The following is a 17,108-nucleotide window of genomic DNA, read 5'->3' as shown; positions in this document are numbered from 1 at the left end:
ACGGAGCAGCAGGGTGGCTGCTGGGTGCGCGGGGAGCACACGGAGCAGCAAGGGGGCTGTAGAGGGTGCGGAGCATACGAGCAGCGGGGTGGCTGCAGAGAGAGAGAGTGAGCGGGAGCGGAAGACTCAGACGACGTGCGGAGGCACGAGGCGGAGAAGGTGCGGGTCGGAGCGGAGACATCGCGGGGTGCGAGCAGACGGTGCGGGTCAGAGCGGAGACATCGCGGGGTGCGAGCAAGAACCCAATAAAGGACATGGAGAACATTACACTGGGGTCAGAAGTGAGACATGTCGAAACACCTCAGAAGAAAGGCTATACCTGCACCATCTTCTGTGCCAGCTTCTGGTGGCGCTACCAACAATGGAAGGCGGAGGCGAGACAGTGACGGGCGACGCGCCGAGAGTGCAGAATATCGCCGGCGCAGCGGGACCGTCTCCGGGGGTAGGCGCCGAGGAAGGGTGGCGACACGTGGTGGCTCAACTTGAGTCGCTCAAGGCTGTTTTAACTCAGCTTTGCACCCTGGTGACGCCCACGACGAGTCCGGGGAGCCCGAGCAGAGGGCAGCCGAGTGGGGCCTTGTCGTCGCTTCCAGCCTTCTCCGCCACGCGGCACGGGACCGCCATCTTGGGCGTGGTCGGGGAAGAACGGCGGGAAGACGCCATCTTGCCGCCTCCGACGCGGGAGGACGCCATCTTGGGAGTGGTCGGAGACGAACGACGGGGAGCCGCCATTTTGAACACGTTGCAACGTGACGCTATCTTGTCGCTACCGCATGGGACATCTTCGGCGAATGAAGGCGGCGTGGGGACCCGCAGCCAGCGTCTAACGACGGTGAAAGAGTTCTCCATTGGTGGAGATTGGAGCGCATTCGCCTGCCGTTTTCAAGCGGCAGTACGATCCGCTAAATGGACTGATGCTGAGGCTTTGGAGGTCTTGCCAACGGTTCTTGACGACGAGGCCGTCCGGTTCTTTCGCTCCATCAAAGCCGCTAAGAAGACGACGCTACAGGGGGTCTTTGAGGAAATGGCGGAGGCGTACGAGCCCCCAGACGAAGCACACCGCAGGTTCGTGCAGCGGCAATGGGCACCTGAAGAATCGCCGGTGGCATTCCGGGGCGCGGTGATCGAGTTAGCAATGGCCGCATATCCAGAGACTGAGCCCGATTTGTTGGAACCCCTGATACTGGGCAAAATGTTGGAGTTATCCCGGGATTTGGGCATCCCCATGCCCGTGTGCGGCCACAATAAGTTGATGTCCCGGACGGCGGCCAAGTGCCTGGATGCCCAATTCAATCTTCGCTGATGGAAACAGGTGACGGCGTGGACGAGGAGCCCTACAGTCGATGGCGGTGCAACAGGAGGGGTCCCGAAGGAGGCCGTCTATGTTCGCGATGAGAGGGGTCCTGACGGGCTGACGGCGGCATCGACCCAGTGGCCGACTCGGGAGAGAGCGGGATTGCGACCTGGGCCGCCGGCGCGGGAGCGACAAGACAGAGGGGGTGCTGCACGGCGAGCCGATCTGGCATGTTTCCGCTGCGGCCGTAAAGGCCACTTCGCCAGGGAATGCTGGGCTCGCGTTCGACCGCCGCCCCAGCAGGAGGCCTCGGTTACGGACGCAACGGGGAAGGACCACCCATGACAGGCAAGTCGGCACGCATCAGACACCCGGCAAGGCCTGTCACCTCATGCATCACCATCGATACGCGGGCCGGGTGCCATTACTGACGGGGGGGGTGTTCGGTGGTCAGCATCGCTCGCTGACGCAGTGGCGCAAATTGGCACGAAGAGTAGTTGCGGCCGCTACGGGCTCGTCGACTGTGCCGGGGTCGATCCAAGGGATCGACGTGCGCATTTTGGTTGACTCGGGAGCGTCAGCGACCATTATCCCTGACGTGATATTTCACCTCTTGTCCATTCCGCCGGGGCACGTGAGACCGGTTTACGACTCGTGCATAGCGGCGAACGGGGGTAGTATGGGCATTGTGGGTCAGGTGGATGCCAATATATCGGTTGGGGGTGTTTCGGCTACTGGGACAGTGTTGATTTCCAGGTCCCTCGCGGTGCCCTGTTTGTTGGGAACCAATTTCCTAGCCAAGATGCCAATTCAAATAAGGGTGGATCATAATTGTATTGAACTGCCGGGCGGTCGGCGTGTTTCATTCTTGCCGTCACCCTGGGGCCGGACAGCTCCTGACCGTCAGGTGCAGGCGCTGTCCGAGGTATCGGTCGATATTCCGCCTGGCTCGCAGATGCTTATTCCGCTGCGGTATCGGAAACCGGTGCCGGGAATCCAAGGGGCGGCGGGTGTTTTGTTATCACCGTCCGCGGCTGTAACGGGTTGCTTGACGCTGGTGGGGGCACAGACGATTGTCCGGCCGGGTCAACCTCCGTTTTTACAGGTGTAGTGGTGATACGCGCTGGGTGTATACGTTGTGTGCCAGCGCGTATGTACGGGTGTGTGTGTGGTGACGCGCGCTGACGGGGAGGAGCAGGCGTCAGTGCGCGGGTGGGGGTAGTGCTGCTGATTGGCTGTGTGCCGGTGATGCGCTGAGAGGGAGTGATCGGGGGGCAGCGCGGTGTGATTGGTCGGGGAGTGGAAACACGCGCTGGGGGGAAAACGGATCGTAGAGATAGCGCGTGGTGATTGGGTAACTGAGGAGCGGTGCCGACGTTGAGGTCCGCATCCGCTCCGTCTCCCGGGAGGAAGAGATATATAAGGTGATGCACAGAGGAGTAGAGGGCAGAAGTGGAACCATCTAAGAATGAAGACGAAGGTGCAGAGATAGAGCCCGGAGAGGAGAGTAATGGAGAGGAGAGGAGAGTAATGGAGAGTAGAGGAGAGTAAGGTATAAGTGTGTAGCCAGAGAGAGAGAACGGTCTACACGAGCTGAGTGATGTATAGTGTGTAGCCAGAGAGAGAGAAAGGTCTACACGAGCTGAGCGATGTATAGTGTGTAGCCAGAGAGAGAGAAAGGTCTACACGAGCCGAGTATGCATACGGTGTAGCCAGAGAGAGAGAAAGGTCTACACGAGCCGAGTATGCATACGGTGTAGCCAGAGAGAGATGTAAAGTCTACACGAGACGAGTAAAGAGTGTAGCAAAGGCGTAAGGTCTACACACGACGAGTGAAGAGTGTAGCAGAGGCGCAGAGTCTACACGAGACGAGAGAAGAGTGTAGCCGAGGCGCGGAGTCTACACGAGGCACAGAGAGCCAGCAGCACAGAATCTACGAGAGTCAAGAGAAGCGTAGGGCGGAGAGAAGAGGTCACGAGTTGTACCGTTGTATGGTGACCGCATTGTGAAGAAGAGAGGCCACGCGTTGTATCGTTACAAGTCAAGATTTAATAAAAGAAGTGTGTTCCCGTCAAGGAGTTTCCTGCCGTCATTTTCCAATACTTCACAGGTATTAAATGGGAGCGCGGAAAATGTTGTTGTACCGGCCGGAACGGTTTTGGCTCACACTAAAACTGCCTTCACGAGCCATGGCGATCATGACCGTCGGGGCCTCATAGGGGGGGTATCGGTCTCGATGTCACAGGATGATCGATGGATTGCCGAATTGTGCCGTGAGAATACGTCTTTGACGGCGGACCAGAGGTCCGCGCTCCGCGCACTGTTGGGAAGGTATTCCGACGTCTTTAGTGCGGACGATTTCGATTTGGGTCGCACCTCCTTGCTTTCCCACCACATTGATACGGGGGATGCCGCTCCGATTCGGATGAACCCGCATCGGTTGAGTCTGCTGGAGCAGGATCACATTCGCGGCGCAGTGGAGGAGATGCTGGCCGCCGACATTATTTCCCCGTCAAATAGCCCGTGGGGCGCGCCGGTGATCCTTGTGAAAAAAAAGGATGGGAAGCTGCGGTTTTGTGTGGATTTTTGCAAATTAAATAAGGTGTCGGTTGCGGATGCGTACCCCCTGCCGCGTATGGACGATTCCCTCGATGCCTTGTCTGGGGCGAATTTTTTTTCTACTCTTGATCTCTCATCGGGATTCTGGCAACTTCCCCTAGACAAGTCCTCGAGGGAAAAGACGGCCTTCCGGACGCCGCAGGGATTATTTCAATTTAATTGTCTTCCCATGGGCCTAAACGCCGCCCCCGCAACATTTCAGCAGCTGATGGAGCTCGTGTTGACGGGTCTGCAGTGGGAGACGTGCCTGATATATTTAGACGATGTTATCGTTTTCAGCCGCACGTTTGAGGAATATTTGCGGAGGTTGGACACTGTGTTTGCCAGAATGCGTACGGCCAATTTGAAATTTAAGCCCAAAAAGTGGCACCTCTTACAACGATCCGTGCGCTATTTGGGCCACATTGTTAGTTCCGACGGGGTCGCCACTGACCCGGAGAAGACGGCGTGCATCCGTAACTGGCCGACTCCGGCCTCAGTGGGCGACGTGCGTCGGTTCGTTGGGTTCGCTTCATATTACCGCCGGTTCGTTCCTAACTTTGCCACGATCGCGAGGCCGTTGCACCTCCTTACGGCTAAAGGCCGGAGATTCAGCTGGGGACCAACGGAAGAGGCGGTGTTTCAGGGCCTGCGCGATCGTTTGGCGTCAGCACCAACGTTGGACTATCCAGATTTCACTCGACATTTTATTCTGGATACTAACGGTAGTGACACCGGGATTGGGGCTGTTCTCTCCCAGTCTAAGAACGGCGTTGAACGCGTGGTTGCGTACGGTAGTCGCATGTTGTCTCCTGCGGAGACCCGTTACTGCGTTACTCGCCGCAAACTTTTGGCCATTGTACATTTTCTTTGCCAATATCGGCCGTATTTGTACGGCCGTACGTTTATTGTGCGCACGGACCATGCGGCTTTGCAATATGCCCTGCGGTTCGACCAACCGTCTGACCAATTGGCACGATGGTTGGAGACTCTGCAGAAATTTTCGTTCGATATTCAATATCGGAAGGGCACGCGTCACGCGAACGCGGACGCACTCTCCAGATTGCCGCAGGGGTTCCCTTGCGCTTGCGCTTCGGGCACGAACAGATGTACGCGGGTTCAGCAACCCCCTTTGCCTGTTGTGTCCGCTGTAGAAGGGCTCGAGATTCCCGTATGCCCGGTACCAGCTGAGGTGGCCGAGGATCCCGTGTGTCCGGGACCGGCTGATGGCGTTTTGAACCTGCCACGTTCGGTATGGCTTCGCGAGCAATTGCTCGATGAGTCGCTAGGAACCATGCGGAGTCGGGCTGCAAAGGGGACGGGGGGCCCGCTGTCCGGTGGGACGCCGGGAGCCGCTCTCCGGGATGGGTTGCTAATGTGGAAAGAAGGGTTGCACGATCGCTGGCGCCTGGTGGTGCCGTCGTCGTTACGGTACGAGTTGGTTCGGACTCTGCACTCCGAGACGTTGTTACATCTCGGGGTGCAGAAAACCTTGTTAACATTGCAGCAGGGCTACTTCTGGCACGGCATGACGACTGATGTCGTCGGGCACATTCGGGCGTATCCCGACTGTGCCCGGCGGAAGCTGCCTAAACACCCATATGTTCCACCAGTGCAGTCCATACAGGTGTCCCGGATTAACGAGTTGGTGGCGTTGGATATTTTGGGGCCTTTCCCGCTGTCCGCTCGGGGGAATACATTTTTGCTGGTCGGGGTGGAATATCTCTCCCGCTGGGCTATGGCTTGGCCCTTGCCCGACCAGTCGGCGGCGTCTATCACGGACGCGTTCCTGTTCGGATACGTAATGGACAAAGGGGCGCCGGAAAGGTTGCTCACAAACCAAGGGCGGAATTTTTCTTCTAAATTATTGGCTGAGGTGTGCGCTGCACTGGGGACCAAGAAAGTTCGAACGTCTCCCTACCACCCTCAAATGGACGGCATGGTGGAACGGCTTAATCGGACCTGTCGGCTATGCTGTCACACGGTTAGCGAAAAACAGGCTGATTGGGATTTGCACATCCCTGGAGTGCTCTCTGCATACAGGATGACGCCTCATGCGTCGACGGGGTACTCACCTTTTTTTTTAATGTACGGCTGTGAGAATGTGCCGCCGATGGACGTGCAGCTGGGTACGGGGGCGAAGGGTCCTGTTAAGCCTCTTCCGGAGTACATTCGGGACGCCGTTCGTCGCGTGGCGGAGGCACGGGAGGGGGCCAGATTGGCTACGGCTAAGACCCAGGCCCGGAACGAACGTTGTGCTCGGCGCTCGGATGGGGAATCCCCCTGGCGAGTGGGGGATATGGCCTGGCTGCACTGCCCGCAGGTGCGGGTGGGGACCTCCCCTAAGTTGCACAAACCATGGCATGGGCTGGTTGTGCTTATCGAGGTGCCTAGTCCGCAGTCCGCGCGTGTTCGTTTCAGATCGCGGCACTGGTACGTACACACATCTCGATTGAAACCCTACGTGGCCCCACGGCCGGATGCGTCATCTCCTAAAGTTGCCTTGCCGGTGTCTGTTGCGTCCGACGCGCCACTGACTTTGCCTGTTCAACCTGCAAGAGCGCCTGTCGTGCCTTCTACAGACGGACCAGCCGTGACACGGATGGAGACAGTGAGTTCTGCTCCGGGTGGGCCTACCACGGCGACGGGGACACTTGGCCCCGCCGCCCCTCCAACCCCGCCGCGGACGCATTTGCTGGAGACCCCGGCGCCGGGTCTCCCGGGGGTACGGGACTCTGACATTGGCGGGACTAAAATCCTGTCGCGGTCACGGTCTATGCGAGGGCCGCCACCCGTTCAGGACGGGCCGGCGACCCGCACGCGTTCCAAGTACCTATTTATTGTGTTGTTGTTGTTGTTGTTGTTATAATCTCCATTGTCTTGTTAGGCCTGTTGCTGGACTTTTGCTCGCATTATTTTGCTCTGTTGCAGCCGGGGACGGCTGGGTTTTTCTACACGGGCGGGGGGGGTCATGTAATGCGAGCAAGGACAGGGTCACGTGAGTGTGGGCGGAATCAGGGTCACGTGCGGAGGAGGAGGAGTCAGGGTCACGTGAGGGGGAGGATATAAGGGGAGAACCGGAAGGAGATCGGGAGTGGAGACAGAAGAGAGAAGGGAGAGGCCACGCGGAGAGCTGGCGAGGAGTGGCGTGAGTGCCACGAGGCAGGAGTCACGGCACCATCGGCCAGCAGTGTTCGTGGAGCAGCGGGGGTGTCTGCAGAGTGTGCGGGAGCACACGGAGCAGCAGGGTGGCTGCTGGGTGCGCGGGGAGCACACGGAGCAGCAAGGGGGCTGTAGAGTGTGCGGAGCATACGAGCAGTGGGGTGGCTGCAGAGAGAGAGAGTGAGCGGGAGCGGAGGACTCAGACGACGTGCGGAGGCACGAGGCGGAGAAGGTGCAGGTCGGAGCGGAGACATCGCGGGGTACGAGCAAGAACCCAATAAAGGACACGGAGAACAACATCGGCTGAGAGTCCTTCATTACACTGTGTAGAGAATGATACGAAAACAATCATACATGTCACGATATATGTAATGTAATGAATTACATTTGTTTTAGAAAATGCACACCATAATTTTGATATGTACATTGTACTGTATTTTATAGTTGCAAATATGATGGTGCAGTACATCATGAGCGTTTAGCTTTTATTTCACCCTCTTAATCAGTGAAGAAATGTCATTGCAGGTACTATGCACTGATTGAACATGTCCTATTCACACTCATTGCTAGTCTCGTTATCATCATCAAGTTCAATTTTCCATAACCGTAACTTATAGTGCTACAAGTTAAAGGGCTGCACAGCACATTGCACAAACACAACTGCATTGTCAGGCTGAGCAAAATGTGGCGTGAAGCTGTAAAGGATGACCATCATAAGCAGAGCACACAAAAAACCTCGCATCACTCTGGATACACGACAGTGACCAAAGAAATGTCCGTGAAATTCCAGTGCAGCCATGAAGCATTGATTGCCCCAAGAGGCTGTCATGAAATAAATGAAAGTCCTGGCAATTGAGGGCTGCTTTGCAGTCCAATGTGAAGGTAATTCCACTACATCATATTATAGGCTGCTCCTCGTCTGAAAGCGAAATTGTGGCCCTGATATCTGTAATCAATGGGTTGTGGTGACGAATATGTTCACCGCTCTACCCTCCTGGTTACTCTCTGGCAGTTAGACTCCAAAGGATTAAACGTGCACTTCGTTTTGAATATAGAATGTATAAATAAAAGATTTAAGCCATATTTGAGTGCCGTCGTATTTTATTTATATTTTATACCACCAAGTATAAAATAAAGATGTATTCACCAATGCATTTCAACATGAATATTAATGTGTGTGCATACACGTTAATACGTATGTCGACACAATATCGGGATAAAGTAAAATAATGATGTCGTTTAAACAAATACGAGAAAGATTTACAAATATGTGGTGCCATAAGAGCGTGATATAATGAGCGCAGATGTTTCCATCATATCCATTTACAGTTAAAATGTACGATTTAAATGCACGATTTCTCCATTCATCAGTTTATTTATGAGCAAAAATAAAAATACGGTATTCATGAAAAATCAACGGAGCCTTACGTCGAGTTGTTAATTATTTTGTTATTTAACAGTACACACGTGTGCCAATTTGTTGCGTGACTTATTTACATCGGGGGGGAAAGAGACCACGGCAATTCAAAGTGACACATGAATCATAAACACTGATCCAGATGTATTTTTGAGTTTTGGCACAAAGTAGCTTCATGTCAAAATTCTTGTCACTGGCATACAACTAATATGTGGCCTAACTCAGAAACAATTATGAACCATTGTATTGGCTACGAAAGCCTAGGTTTTAAATTCACCATAACTAGCAAATTGAATACAGTACTGTATTCTTATTGTGACCAAAATAACAAAATATTTTTTTTTTTTAAAGCTTTCGTGACTGCAGGGATTCATATTCTTGGTTCTTTCGGTAAAGTCACGTAGAAGGGAAATAATACAATAATACAAATATTAAACAATACAATTCTCACGACGTTTCAACTGCAACACAAGCAAGCATCATCAGGTGTGAAATCCACAATAAGAAAATTTCAAATTTTACCAAAAGAACCAAGAATATAAAAGAAAAAAACTTTAATTGATTTAAAATATTCTGGTAAGAATACATCAAATAAATACAGTCTGTTCTGCTATAACGCCGCGTGTTGTTTTCATAACATGAATTGGATACAACGCGATTAATGTATTTGGGAACACGTTTTTTACTACGCAGATGCGAATTGGATATAACGCGATTGAATGAACAAAAACTACGTCGTGCAAGTAGAAATAAGTGGTTGTACTGCTCCCACGGCGTAGCATCACACAAGGTGGGATGCTGCTGGATGCTTCTAGATGCTACCCACGTGCCTCAGTATTTTGCTCGGCCTGCGTACGCATCTCACGTGTTATCGTGGACTGTTCTTTACCCTATTATTTATTATAACGAGATTTTTCCATAACGCGGTGTTCTTCATGAATGCAACTACCGCGTTCTAGGAGAACAGACTGTAATTTGTTGCAAGGGGTAAAAACTACAAATCATCCGGAATGTACCTACTTGTAATATTTGCATAACTGCCAATTTGTGATTGATGAAGCACACAACAGTGCAGTTAGCATCCTCTATGTAATGGATGATCACCAATGTCATCAGCCAAGATCAAGCCAATGCATCATCGCCATCCACCATGGACTTGCGATACCACAATTCATCTCACTCCTCCACACAAGCGAATTACATCACTCCATTTTCGTCAGGGTTGTCCTCTCGGGAGTGTCCACTATTCTAGCCACTATTCCATCACCAGTATTGTCCATGGACCACAATACCCTCGAGCAATGTGTCCTTCCCAAGTCAACTCAATTTCCTTAATGGTCAATGTGATGTCTGATTTTCATTGGTTGCCTGATCCATGTGTTCCTATTTATGTGTCCGACTGTAATTCCAAGCATACATCTCTATTTTCTTTGTCAGTGTCCATGCGTCCAAAATCACCCCAACCTGCTCTCGCTTGCCTCTATAATCATTTTCATCCTGGTCTGTTTCCAAAAATTCCGCTCAACTGTATGTGTATACAATTATATATACTCTGTCGTGTTTCCAGTTGTCGTATTAGAAACACTGCAGAGTAGAAAGCCTGCGTGTCAAATTTACTTAAATAGTTTAAAGATGCGAGTGCAATAGTATCGTGAGTATTGAAAATTATTACGGTTAGAGCCTGAAGACACGTAAGAATAAAGTTAAGTTGCCAATTTATAAAAATAATGCAAAAAGATGGTGGCTTAGAGAGGCCTTCATCTAGCAATGTATTGATAATAGGTCAATGATGATCAAAGAATAAGAACCAATAAACCTATTTGCGGAAATATCACCAAATTACAGTATACTAAACTGCATCAAACAATCAAATGCCGTATTGGGTATTATAATCACACTTTGCTGAATCATTATGTGGAGCCTGCATGACGTTTGCACATCACCTTCAACTGATGCAAGTGTACCTAGCAATTGTAATGTAATATTACTTTTGCAACCTTTCCATTCTATTAAAACAGAATTTGAAAAGAATGTATGTTGCGTAGGCATGACAGTGGAAAAAAAAGACACTGGGGATTATTGAATGCCCCTTCCCCCCCCAAGAAAAAAAAATTACAGCTCATGTGTATGGATGAGGAGTGGAGGGGGGAGTGTATAGCACAATGGACGACAGGTTTGATACCAGGTCATACACAATGCTCCCGTCACTCCAATCACTCGCTCACGGACGGTCAGTCGCCTCTTTCTGTCAATTATTCTTCCACCCACTGTGATGACTCTAGCGGTGTGACTCTTTCGTCTCATCCATACTGTGTTCAACCCCCACACGGCAGGTGAAAATGCTTCTCTCTCTCGCACCGCTCGGTTTTGGAATTCCTTGCCATCGTCTCTCTTTCCAAGTTATTACAACATCGTGCGATTCAAGCAGAATGTTGCTGCAACTCTTATTTATTATATTTTCAAGAGTGCTGCTTGTTGCTGGCTGCTTGGCGTGCTGGTAGATTGGGCCTGTGGTGATTGGTGCCTAAAGTTAGCCTGGGTTCATCCCAGGACAAATTGGCCGGAATCGAGGACACCAGTGCGGTCAACATTGGTACCAATGAGAAATGAGACGAAAAGCAGCCAGGAGGTGTGTAGTGCTGCCCACAACCACTCAGTCAAATTCAGTGCTGGCCCTAGGAGATGCTCAGAGGAGAGTATAGGTGGGAATGGGTCCAAGGAGGATCGTAGACCCAGTGCAGTCGACATTGGTACCGATGACAAATGAGACAAACAAAAGCAGCTAGAGGGTGTGTAGTGCTGCCCACAACCACTCAGTCAAGTTCAGCGCTGGCCTTAAGAGATGCTCAGAGGAGAGGATAGGTGGGAATGGGTCCAAGGATGATCTTAAAGATGATCAGTGTGATAGTGAAATTTACCTGGGACTATAATGCAAGCCAGTGGACGTATTGGAGTATTGGGGGGGGGGAGGGTCATGTTTACTTGTGTGAGCAAGGAGTCTTAACGGTGACATTTTGGATCATCAGGTTTTGGTGATGAGTGGTTTGTGGAGGCTGTAGAGCAGACGGTTGCAGTAGTTGAGTCAGGATGTAAGTAATGCACTGGCAAGGGTCCTATCAGCGGCTGGGGGTAAGGACACGGCAGGTGTGGGAGATGTGCAGATCGATAAATGAGGTCCTGCGGAGTTGAGATGTGTGGGGAGAGAACGAGAGGCTCAGGGTCAATGAGCTCAACTGCATGGTTTTGCAGTTTGCCACAGCAACGTCAAGAGTTTGAGGAGGTGCATGCACAAGACAGGGGAGCTGCATACTTGTTGTGTGCATGGAGGGACATCCCAAGGCAACGTGTGCACCACGTCAAAATGTATATGCCAGGCATATATACAACTATATATATAATGTGCTATTGGTGCCATTTATTACATAATTGCCAAGAGTAAAACATAAAATGATTTTTTTATAACGATGTTCAATACATGCCCTCGTGTTATTTTAATGATACAGAACAAAATGTGTCCTATTATATATTAAATGTACTAAACATTATCGACTCTTGTAGTTAACTACAAAATGATGAGCGAAATCCATTTCCTTATCCGTTTACATCTTACATTTAATTCATGGTTCAATATTGTGTTGGAAATTAAATATGAAAATGCTTGTCAAGTCACACTTTTCACTGTCAGGCTTGTTTGCAATGCATATTTCAATTAGTATGCATAAAGACATGCTTTAAATTAATTGCATCAATCGCTTGGATGATTAGCGGTGAGGAACAAAATCTTTTTCACAAATCTATTTATGCGAGGGTCAGTGAATATTGCCGTTTCGCTGCGTCTAACTGTGCATTGAAATTCTACAATGCCCGTGTACCCTACACGAAGACAATAGACGCGGCCCACGAATCAACACGTCATCTTTGTTATCTCAAACGTTAAGGAGCCTGAGTATTCACATCTACCAGTGGGTTTCCATTGCGGGCAGATTGTCATATTTGCAGGCGTTGACAAATGGTGCTTTCTAATGTACGCAGATGAAAGCATGAGCGATAAGAGTTATGACCATAGGTTGTCACACAGCACTTAACAGAATGCAAAATGTTTTCGTAAGAGTTGTAGGACTTCCTTTCTGCATGTAGATGTTGTCTGTGCTGTTTACGATGGACATATACATGTTATGTTTATACAGCTCACCCTATGAACATATACTTTAAGCTTAGTTTCAGTGTATACGATATTTAGTGTGTACCAAGATTATACAAATCCAACGAACTAGTTTGACGGTGCTCTAAATAAATGTCGTTAAAATTCTGAAATGAAAAGTTTTCAGTTGTGCATGAGCTCATTGTCGCCTTACGTCCCATCGGGGATGATGACGAGTGAGTAAGTAATGATTCTCAGACATTTTGTCCAATAAATGATCCATTGTTGCCCATACTTTATTATCCAATGAGAAAAGGCAAGATCCTTCACTGGTTTAACAAACACAGAAAGTGATGTGCTGGGCGATTCATAGCTAAAACAACAAAGCACAGTTATGATGGTTCAGGCATTGCAGTAATATTTGGTTACCACTGTAGACTCATTCTTTAAAAATACAATGACCAACATAACCGCACTGCTTGTGCATTCTGCAGGAGCTAACATTAATCTTTTAACGACTCTTGGGATACGGGTCATATTGCAAATCCTATACAATTCAACAGCACTAAATGTTTAACCACGCTTGAGAAATGCCACCTCAGTGCTCTACTTTGAGATGGGCTGTACGAACGTCACAGTGCACACCATGTTGTCAGGGCACATATCACGGTTACAAGTGAAACTTCTTCAACTTTTAGTTAAGGGACCAAAGTGCTTTTATTAAGTTAATAATAAATAAAGAGAGTTTGTTGCATTTGATGGAGCCTTTTATTCAATAATGCCATTGGCTCAACTTTTTGTACGGTCAATTTAATTCATAATGTATTTTTAATACATATAGTATGTATATATTTGGCTCCGGGCACAGCAGTTCTTAAGTGCAACATTTAAAGTACTGTACAGATATAGTTGTTATGATGTTCAACACTTTTCTCAGCTATCATCCACACATATCTGGATACACCGAGCGAGGTGATTATTACACTGCAGTATTTTGAATGGTAAGGTTAAAAATGCGCGCACTTTCAGACAGCCGTCAATGTAATCTGCTTAAGTAAAATTTGAAGATTGCATACCTAGAAAGTTATATTCATCCCAAAAAAAGATCAACAGCTGATGAGAAAACATCGTCTATAAGCTGCGAATGTACAGCACAGCAAATATTTGAAGCGTGAAAGCGTGTGTACGGTCCTACGTATGTATGTTGAGCTTCTTTCGCACTGTACCGATCCAACCGTGTATGCGAGCACACACCTGTGCAGTGGCACGCTGTGTGCACGGTGCTATTACGCAAGCGCTGAATTGCATTGTCCTGACCAATGCACCCACTCTCATCGATGAGTTTTGGAGAGGGAAAAAAACACGCTTGGGACATGCCAGCTTAGACTGTCGCGCAACGCAGACGCACCACAAGCTGGTCAATGTTAGCCTCTAAAAGCATTTTCTTGTTGCGTCCTGTATGTCTTACTTCGGATGAGGTTGAAAACAGTTTGGCTACAAATGAGGTCCACTAATACGAAGGCTTTTGAAAATGCCGCTCAAGAAACTCATGCTCGTGTTTTTTTTGCAAAATGTGTTTTTTTTACAATAATTCCGTGAGCATTAGTTTTTATTACAATAAATATAAACCATTGTCAACCGAGCAATGCACTAAGTATTCCTGTGCCTGGGATACTTAGCAGCATTCGCATGAGGACATTTGGCAACGCTGCAGCATTGAAAACACATGCCACGAAACATTAATATTTTATCACACACCACTGTTTGACAAAGTTCCCAGCATCGTGAGACGATCTGGTTGTTAGCGCTGTAAAAAAATGAATCACTCGCATGACTGTTTTCTGAAATCTCAAAAATGCATTAACTTCACTTCATATCAATGTCACATTTCTCATGCTGCAATCACATTTATTGGCAAAAAAAGAATGGTAAAAAAACGCAAACCTATGCACAAGGCTGAATAAAAAGGTCCTACTGATATGAAAAGCAATTTAAATGAACAAGCAGTATTTGATTAGAAATTATTTTTGCAAAAAAAATTAATGGCAGGCACGCACATCCCGTGCAGTGCAATCTGATGCATTACTCTTGTAAATCTTATTATCATCACCCATTCAATTAAATTAGGCAGCACTGGAATTGTACAATGATAGCAAACCCGTGCAAACATGACATCAAAGAAATACATGGTGTGTAATGCACTCTGACATATGGCAATGCATATATATTTTTAGAAATTACTGCTTTGATATATTGACTGTTATTGACGTTCTAGATGCCCGTTGTAAAAATAAAACATATTTGTCACTATTATTTGCATAGTTTTATATAATCATAAAATGCATTGTATATGCATGCAGGCACATGACAACGGCACATATATCAGATAGATATTTGTTTCATGTTTTAAATTGATACATAAGCACAGTACAGCTTGTGCATATATAACGTATGCACACATATCCAGCGCTGTGCATCATGCATCAATTCGTCAGCACGCCCGCACACACATCTCTTGTTCTGCACACCTAACGCTGCACATCAATGAGCCAGCACACACGCATCTCACGCACGTGTCACCATCACCGGCGCATTCACCGATCTCTCTCACCTCGTCCTCCAGCACAGTGGGCAGTGGCTCATACTCGTAAAACTCCTCGTCCTCATCTTCATTGTAGCAGCGAGCCATGCCGGTCCCCTCCTAGGCGACTCTCTCTCGCTCTATCTCTCCAAAGAATCCTAAACAGGAACGGGAACGTACGTGGCAATGCTCGTTCGCTATGTTACCACAAACGTGTGCTAGGTGGTGGAGAGTACGGATGGTGGGTGAGTGGACGGGAAGGATGGTGAGTGAGTGGAGGGGATGTGCGTGCTGTGGTGCGGTGCGATGCGGGGTTATGGAAGGGGGGTGAGGACCTTAGAATAAAAAAATGCGCAGTCTCCTCCTACTAAAAGCCACCCCGATTTCGTTTAAATCTCCAAAAAAAATCATCGGTGGTTTACCCCGTTCACAAATGAGAAATTTGTCGTAAATGCAATATTTCCCCTTAAGCCACCACACACACACCCACCGCGTGGCATGAATAATGCAAAAGCAAATGCCACGGAAACACTAATCCCCCGTATTTTTGCTAGACGAGAGCCCATTGAGAGAAGCAACATGCATCTTTAACTGGACCCGGGATGAATGCATTGCTTTGTAACACGAAAGATACAATATTAATATATTAAAAGCAATACAATAAAGTAAACACAGCCAAGGCAACCAGTTCAATAATCTTAATGGTTGAACCCCTATAATGTTCGTAACGGGCCTGGCCCTGCATATTACAAACACTGCATTTGCATATTGAGCGGACAATATAGGCATCCAAAGTCAAATATTTTGCATGTGCCAGCATCCGACTCGAGTGCCATTGCAACTGGAAGAATATCGATACAATTAGAAATCCGCGTGTGCTCGCGTCAATGACACTGATCGATTGACCACGCGCACTACGAAGCAGCTCGGCTGCCAGCGATTTCGACGGCAAACGCCTCGACCGCCGGAATGATGCATGCAGCACGCACGTGTTTACGATGATGATGACGGTCATCGTCATGATAATCACTCTCACCGCTGCAGACCTTCCTATATTTGATCGTATCGCGGCTCTGCTACGCGAGGTAAGGTTAACCAATTGTTTTGTTGTTGTTCGCCTATCGGAATGCGTGGTAAATGACATCGAGCCGTGCTGCAATGACACACACACATATACATGGTTACCGCTTTAAGGAATTGCCGATGCGAGCTGGTTGTGTTGCTTCGCAGCGGGGAAGGAAGAGTACGAGGTTACGTGACGTCATAGTTCACATGCACGCGCGGCACAGACGCGTCCGCAATTCGACGCACATCGCGTGTACGATGCAGAAGATACACCGTGTGTCTAAACGCGAGTTGCGGTTGTATATATACATAGATACATACAGCCCCCAAGTGAAGGCACGGCGGCGTTTCCACACTTGCTCTGCCATTTACGCACTGCGAAAGCCTCGGCGCACATCGCAGTAGTACCATTATTACCATCAGCTCTCTCTCACCGTGCTTCCAAACGAATAGCAGGGGATCCAGCGGATGTTGCTAATTGAGGTCTTCGTTCATTGCGTAGACGACGATGTTGTTGTTGTTGTTGTCGTCGCAGTCGTCCTCGCATGCGTGTAACGCAACGCGTCTTCACGCGCACGGGGTGATTCCGTTCGTCTCGAAAGCCGCATCAGCTTGTTGCTACAAACAGCGTCTCTAAGGCTCCGGGCGGCATGACGTCACCCCCTTTTGCCTTTCCCTGGGATTGCCCATTCGCGTTCACAGACTCGCGAACAAAAGACAAAGGTCACCCGTGTAGCCCTTCCACAGCCTGTTGGGAGAGGCAAAGTGCTTGTTGGTGGCGAGCGACTATTTTTTAATTTAAGGTCGGCACGGCACAGGAGGGTAGCCAGCAAGCAGGGCTCGACCGCCT

General features: G+C 49.0%; 1 protein-coding gene across 1 annotated transcript in view; it reads right to left on the bottom strand.

Annotated features, from left to right (window-relative positions):
* Positions 1-16,898, bottom strand: part of KNDC1 (kinase non-catalytic C-lobe domain containing 1) — a 119,035-nt gene extending 102,137 nt beyond the window's left edge. The window contains exons 1-2 of the mRNA XM_078593227.1: positions 16,693-16,898; positions 15,224-15,351 (exon numbers count right to left, since the gene is read on the bottom strand). Coding sequence (XP_078449353.1) covers positions 15,224-15,301 — 78 coding nt within the window. The 5' untranslated portion in view covers positions 15,302-15,351; positions 16,693-16,898. The remainder of the gene's footprint in view (positions 1-15,223; positions 15,352-16,692) is intronic.
* Positions 16,899-17,108: the final 210 nt, after the last annotated feature.

The sequence above is a fragment of the Lampetra planeri genome, chromosome 4, assembly GCF_965212315.1.
Source record: "Lampetra planeri chromosome 4, kcLamPlan1.2.h2, whole genome shotgun sequence".
Lineage (NCBI taxonomy): Eukaryota > Metazoa > Chordata > Hyperoartia > Petromyzontiformes > Petromyzontidae > Lampetra > Lampetra planeri.
Note: the sequence above shows the minus strand (reverse complement) of the source record. Positions and strands in the feature narration are given on the sequence as shown.